General features: G+C 40.3%; 1 protein-coding gene across 1 annotated transcript; it reads right to left on the bottom strand.

Moving 5' to 3' along the window:
* Positions 1-209: 209 nt before the first annotated feature.
* On the bottom strand, positions 210-4,892 carry LOC126395842 (T-box-containing protein TBX6L-like). The gene is made up of 9 exons (XM_050053584.1): positions 4,866-4,892; positions 4,408-4,555; positions 4,135-4,237; positions 3,331-3,495; positions 3,090-3,236; positions 2,908-2,984; positions 1,196-1,269; positions 846-1,059; positions 210-735 (listed from the first exon to the last, which is right to left on the bottom strand). Exons 1-9 carry the CDS (start codon positions 4,879-4,881, stop codon positions 540-542), a joined length of 1,140 nt encoding a protein of 379 aa, XP_049909541.1. The 5' UTR covers positions 4,882-4,892; the 3' UTR covers positions 210-539.
* Between the last annotated feature and the right edge of the window lie 2,547 nt (positions 4,893-7,439).

The raw sequence follows: 7,439 nt of genomic DNA, 5'->3' as shown, positions 1-7,439 counted from the left end.
CTGACACAATATGACCTGTCTGATATGACTTGATAGATGAGTACAATATGTTTTTGAGAAAAACCTTTTCAAAAAACCTTTGATACCTCAATATGGTACCAGTGTTATTATAGGTTCCAGTGTGGATGGTATCTTTTCATTACACCTGCAGATTAAATGTCTTCCTTATTTCCCAGCTGACTAGATATGGCACAATATACAGTATATACTGCTTCTCTAAACAAATATTGTATTAAATCTGACACATACAGTCATGCAAGCTCAGACTGAACTAGCATGTGTGTGATCAGGAATATAATAAGACAGGAAAGTGAAGTGAATGTCCATTTTGTCCAGTGAATCTGACAAAAAATAAAGTGACCCTATGAGTACAATACAAGCTCTCTGAGATACATGAAATTCTATACACAATTATATACTTTTAACACAAACTGAAGTGGCCAGTCAGTGGCTGGTCCACTCATGATAACAGCATTCCTTCAAAGGCTTTAGTGGTTTCATCCTGGATCAATGATGTCACTATTGCAAAGGGTCAAAGGTCACCAGCAGGAGTAGGAGAAGAGCGGGTACTGGCTCCAGTCTGCTGCATGGCTGTGGTGGTGTGGATGATGGTAGTAGCCATGTTGTTGGGGGTTGTGTTCGGCTGTGGTGAGTGGGTGAGGTGGAGGGTGGACGTGGGTGTGTGTTGCGTCTACGTCATTGGAAGGCAGTGGATATCTGGTGTACTCTAAAGATCTGGGGAAATGATAGAGTGACATGATGGTTAAATTTAATTTTGCATTTTATTTCTATGTAGGTCCAAGTGTCATTGGATTTGCTCTCATCCCGGGTATCTAAAATCATACCTGTAGGGCTGGTACGGCACGGATGCAGGCACCATCTGTTCTTCACAGCTGTAGTCATACTCCTGCAACTCCAGGGTCTCAGCGTGTAGACTCTCAGATGGGTCCTGCTCTACAGCCCAGGCTGTAAGGTCACCCCCCTTCAGTGGCTGCTGTGTGGAAGCCTGATCTTTCCCTGTCTTCACTGACTGAGAGGTGGAGGGCATCCTCTGCAGGCCTGAGAGGGAAATACAATGTTTGAAAGGGCATTGATTTAAAGGAATACATCTTGATAATACTGGGATTTTAACCATTGGCATAGTGTGATTTAGCTGTATGAGTGAAAACTTGAAATTAATAATTAAAATTTTTACCTGGAGGACAGCTGCAAAGAGCTTTCCTGTCTAGTATGGCTCTTTTTGCTGGAGGACTCCTATTAGATCGACACCTAAAGAAAAAAATTAATATTTTACAGGGAAAGTTGAGTTGCAGAGTGTTGGCAATATCAGCAGTATAGATGTCTGCCTTCTCTAGAGTATAATTGAACTAGATGGCACTTGGCTTGAGGTGCTCGCAGTGCCAAAATAAATAGATAAAAAATAAATAAATAAAGAAAAACTCATTAGTCATGTCTCTTTCCAAAAATCACGAGTCAGTTTATCAAGATAATCCACTGACCTTTTTAAAGCAGTTTCATGTAGGAACTATTTTCTTTCTACCAAAGTACAACCTACACTCATTTTGATTAAGCATGTTTTCTACAACTTAACTGGCTTCCTGTCAATAAAAGAGTAATTTAAATCCACTTGGGACTTACACATAAAATTGTAGATGTATGTGATAACCGTCTTTGGGTGAGCACATTTATGTGTATTTCATGAATGTCATATACATCTGTCTAACCACCAACCATACAATTGTGCAGGAGGAAGCTTGCATCTACTGCTAGCTGACGTAGCACCACTGAGCTAGCACACATTGAGATAAGATGTTTGTGCTTGACAGTGTGAAAAAAAAAATGGGTGTCCTAATTTTAGCTAGCTAAGAGGTGCTAGGTGCATTAGTGCATGCACGCTTTCTTTTTCATGGTGATACAGTTTGCAGGTGAAGTTCAGGAGAAAGAAATGAAACTGCTTAGAATAAGGTCTGTGGATTAGCTGAAGTAATCAGGTCAAGATATTTGGAAAGAGACATTGCAGTTACATTTTTCAATTTTTGTTTGTTCTGATGCTTTGAGAAATTGGACGACATACTATACTATGATTTTTTTTCACGATTTGGGACGACATACTATACTATGACTTTTTTTCACGATTTGGGACGACATACTATACTATGACTTTTTTTCACGATTTGGGACGACATGCTATACTATGACTTTTTTTCAAGGTTTTCGACGACATACTATACTATGACTTTTTTTCACGATTTGGGACGACATACTATACTATGACTTTTTTTCATGATTTTGGACGACATACTATGCTATGACTTTTTTTCATGATTTAGGACAACATACTATACTATGACTTTTTTTCACGATTTTGGACGACATGCTATACAATGACATTTTTTCATGATCTAGTGCCATCTAGATCCATTATATTAGTGTTAAGGCAGACTACCATTACCAGAACCCCTCTAAAGATCATATCACTCCTGTTCTCCTGTTAAATATCATATTAATTTCCAGATTCTGCTTCTCACCTTTAAGGCCCTTCACAATCAAGCCTCTTCCTGTCTGTCTGATCTCCTTTATATCTACTCACCCTGCCATACTCTTAGAACCTCCTCTGCAATCTAACTCACATCACCATCTCCCCACTTGACTACCATGGGTTTTAGAGCCTTCAACAGTTCTGCCCCCCCCCCCTTTGGAACTCTCTCCCCCATGACATTCACAATATTGACTCCCTTTCCATATTTTGGGGGTGTCCTTTTAAAGCAATTTTTAATCACACTTTTCTGCTTATACAGACCATGTTATAGCTACATTTGGTAATTGCAAATGTCCATCTTTAACCTAAGTACAGAACACTAAAACAAAAATAAGCCATTTCGTATTGACAATTTTATCTATTCCTACCTTTTGCTGTGTGAATGAGTGCCTCCCTCCCTGAATCCCTTAGCAAAGGGGTTGTGGTCGATCTTCAGTTTGGTGATCTTCAAAAGAAAAAAACAAAATGATTGTCAAACTCTTCAATCAAACAGGAACACCATCACATTTTGTGGGTTAATGTTTCTTAAGACTGCTGTGCACGTTCATACCTTTGGGTTTTGGTAAGCAGTCACTGCAGTGAAGGCTGTCTCTGGGAAGGAGAAGGTCTGGAAAGGCCCCCAGCGAACAGTGTAAGGACTGTCTGCCTGCGTGATGTGAAACCTGGGGCAGTAGCGATGCATAGAGTGCAGGATGATCTGAAGAGCAGAGTGGGCAAAACAGACATTGAGTAAAATAAATCAACATAGCATGGCATCATCATTTCACCTCTGTGTGTTTGTGGTGTCTTACATGGCCGTGCTGGTCCAACGTGTTGTTGGTGAGCTTCATCTTGAGGAAAGACAACGGCTGTTTCATCCAGTGACTTCCTGGGGCAGGGGAGTCCGGGTGCATGTATGTCCGACACAGGGGCTGGGGCTCTGCCTTCCCTGCGGCCTCCCACTGCTCCTTTTTCCACTACAGAGAAATAGGGGGAGGGATGGATACAAGGTTACCAAGTGTGAGACCTGAGGACATTTCTGATTAATTAAAAGTTTACACGAAGCATGAAATATATTTTTTCCCACCTCATGATGACGTGTGTAATACAAGAGACCCATGGTGCATAAAAACTTCTTTGTTGGCAGGATTTACTGCAGTGCTTTGTGTTAGTTTGTCATTTAATGTAACTTTTTGAAAGGAAAAATCTGTCTCTCCAAATTCACCACCAACGAAAAACCAAACACTCCCAAATGCTCTGCTACAGTACTCTCCCTTTATTATGTACCTCTCTTTTTCAAGTGTGTGCTAAAAGCAATATCTGTGGCCAAATGGGCCGCAGCAGTGGATGTAAAGAGCCGTTGAATGTATGGATGGCTGACTGCTCCTCATTCACCGATTGTGAATAAGGAGGGATGCTAATTGATTGGGCCTCCAACTGAGAGTGCACAAACAGGAAGCAATGAAAGGCTTTGATATGCAGCAGTGAACGGCCCAGAGTGGGCAGGCCAGTGTCTGGCTGCAGACTGCTGCGTTTTACATACTGCAGTCTGTTGGTTTTAATCCTCAGATGTTGCCAACAGCAGCGTACTCTGTGAGTGTTGCATATGCATTTACCTTGTATTTGAAGTTGTCTACAGGAACCATATCCATCATGACGACGTAATTTGCAAAAGGTTGGAGCCCGTATAGGCTGATGCTGCAGTGTGGGAACATTCTCCTGAAACAAATCATGTGACAGTGAATGGTTTGAAATGTTTTTGCCAAACGATGGAATCAAATCCTTGAAACACAGTGTTGTAAAATACAGTCAGCCAAAGTCTCTGCTCTGCAACCTTAGGCTTTGATCTATGTGTTAGCGAGTTTTAGTTCAGTGACCAGCGTTGTTACCTTCCGTGCTTTGTTATAATCATCTCGGTTCCGATGCTGTGAAAGGACTTCCACAGATCAGCATTCTCCAGGGTCATCGTGATGCAGCCCTGCTGGTATGAGTCAGCTGCTGGAGGGGACCGGGGCATGCTCAGATTCGATTTGGAGTCTGTGGAGAAAATGCACGAGAAAACAGTTCTGCAAAATCAGATGTATTTATAGGGCAAATGTCTTGTTTATCGCAGTAGGGGGTTTCAAGGACTACCAAAAATAGTACAAATATGATCTCACAGAGGATGCAGGCATTGCATCATAGCTCAGGATAGTTTCAGTCTGACATTCTCTGCAAATAAGTACAACATTAATGCATCTTACATATGTCACTATTAACTTACGGCCCAAAATGCCAAAAAAAGTCATAAGTCTAGTATCCAATTGAACATGCATGCTTCTACAGCTAAGTTAGAGCTAAAACTTACCAAAGACGTGTTGCATGTTACTGTATCCCACTGTTATCAGCAGCAATGCAGCGGCCTTGAGTCAAAGTGCTGCTTTCAGATGTTCTAACACTGAGGTCAAATATACCAGGGGTCTCTAACCCTATCCATGGAAAGTCTGAGCCTTGAACTTGATTGGTCATCACAGAGAGGGTGGGGTCTCCACAGCCCAAGGGGGTGTAGTTGGAGCAGACTGAGGGGCCAGGTGAGAACATTACCTGATGATATCCAGTTGCCATAGCCTGGTTATTGTTAACAGATTTAAGGGACTCAAAAACAACACCAGTGGTTTCCATGACTTTCTAGACACCACCAAAATACATAATAGCATGCCGGAGACTTGACTGTGATGAATCCAACAGTGCTCACCTACACACTGTGCTGTTCCAGGACCTGAAATGCATAAAAGATTGATTCTCCTTCAGTCCAAGTTGAAGGACAGTGAGCAGAATTTCCAAGTGCCCCCGGGGGGATGGAAGAGCAGACAACAGGTCCCTTCCTGGCAGCTCTGTTTGTGTATTGAGAACAAATCGGGAGATTACAGAGGTGATTGGAGTTGGGGTGTAGCCTTGACAATGCCTCTAATCCTATGAGGCCATTTGGCACCCCCCCCTACCCCCACTACCTCCAGTGCCCTGGCAGGAGAGCAGGCTGTCTGATGGAGCCAGCAGTTAGCAGCCCTTTAACATGAAAGGCTCATGGGAGGAAGGTAGCAGCAGCACTTTGGGACTTTAAAGGACAATGTTCAAAGTTTAGTGAACTTAATCCTGTATGTGTTTCATCCAGGAAAATGTCTCAATCTCATTTCTATAATTTTAAATTCCAGCCAGATCACTAAGGTCCTCCATTGCTTTACTTTTAAGTGTTTCTCATGTGTCCCATAATAGTACTGGTCAGAGTGCTTTTTGTTTTTGTGACCCTCAACTGTGGAAATCACTGCTTCTGGATATTAGAATTGCAAACTTGCTCTGTATTTTCAAAAGTAAATTAAAGACCTGTCTTTTTACTCTGGCTTTTTACTTTGGAGTTACATTACACTCTTGCTTTTTGAGGCTTAACCATTGGTTTTTACCTTATTTCTTCCCTCCTGTTTATTTTTAATTCTATTTTATTTATTTACTTTCTTTTTATTCTATGGTCTTTTGATCATTTTTTAAATTTATTTATTTATTTTTTATTCTTTTTTTTATTTTAGTTTGTTCTGTTGTCTTACATTTTATTTTTTAAATATTCAATATTGTTGTAATTTTCTAGTATAGCAAAACTTTACGTACAGTTGTGTGTGTTATCCTTTAAATTCCAATTTTGCCATGTGAAGCATTTTGGGCTGCATGGTTGTATGAAAGGTGCCATTTAAATTAAGTTGACTTAAGTCTGAAAAACATTTCTCAAACCTACAGAGTTTACATTTAAATTCTAGTGGAGGCTTAAAAGCCCCCATTTCCACTCAAAACACTAAATGGATGTAGGGTCTAGGTACCAAATCTGAAGGGGTACTTTTGGTTCCAAAGATACCATACCAAAAGTGTTTGTTGGAAACGGGGCTAAAGTTTCCAAAGATACCACATATGGTATGATTTGTGGGGAAATGTGTACAAAATGAATGCCTCCATTTAGTGAAATGGTTCAGCCATACAAAACAGACTTTAAGGTGTTTGAATATCATTGTAAACAGCTTCAATAAATATTTAGAACAAGCTGCTACAGAGTATATATGACACTGTCAGACTGAGTGGAATTATTTTGCAACCTTAAAGCTTCTTTAGGAAATAAGGAACAAAAACTAGTAGACAATTTCAAACTCTCCCATTCTTAAAGAGACATACCACCTTAATTACAAATTCCAACATGTTATTTCCATGGTTGAAAAAAGTTCAGTCACTATTTGTGAACAGGAGCTACTTCTTTTTTAAAGCCAAAAACCAGAGAAGGAAGTGTCAAACTTGTGATGTCATAGTGAATTAAGTCCTAAGTTGCTCAATAGACAATGAATGGGAGACTGATTCTGTGAACCCAGAGTTTGTTTTCGTTTCTATACCCAAATGAGCTTCATTCTACTGTAGTGTTCTCAGTCCTTAAACTGTAAATGCTCCCATATATGCATCCTCCTCATCGTGCGATATTTTCCTTCAGTATCAGATCATTTGTCAGTGTAGTGCAGTCTGTTTTTTCCACTATTTTAGTTCATATTCAGTAACTCTTGTATTTATTGTTCTCCTATTGTTACTCTATTAGGCACTGGTTTTTGCTTTTGCTCCTTGAGGACATTTATACTCTGTGTACTTACATATTTTGCCAGATATTTAATACTCTATTGTTATAAAACTGGGCCCAGTGAGTGACTCTGACCCAGGGAACCCACTGGCTGTCTGGTTGTCAGTGTTAATGTGGTGACTATACTTAGTGTTACTGTAATTTGAAGCATTCTGTGGCACAAGAATTTCATTCGGGATAAATCAAGTTCTATTGAATTGAATTGAATATACTCAGATCATTCCCCTGGGTGCTCTCAGGTCCCGTTTATACGACAACGATTTCAACTGAAAACGGTAAACT

Source organism: Epinephelus moara, chromosome 9, assembly GCF_006386435.1.
Source record: "Epinephelus moara isolate mb chromosome 9, YSFRI_EMoa_1.0, whole genome shotgun sequence".
In the NCBI taxonomy this organism is placed as follows: Eukaryota; Metazoa; Chordata; class Actinopteri; order Perciformes; family Serranidae; genus Epinephelus; species Epinephelus moara.
This window is presented reverse-complemented; position numbering and strand designations above follow the sequence as displayed.

Coding starts and splice junctions, on each gene's coding strand:
- LOC126395842 (XM_050053584.1), bottom strand. Junction 4,238..4,407: donor ATTATAACAAAGCACGGAAG/GTAACAACGCTG, acceptor GATTTGTTTCAG/GAGAATGTTCCCACACTGCA. Junction 736..845: donor GTGCCGTACCAGCCCTACAG/GTATGATTTTAG, acceptor TCATTTCCCCAG/ATCTTTAGAGTACACCAGAT.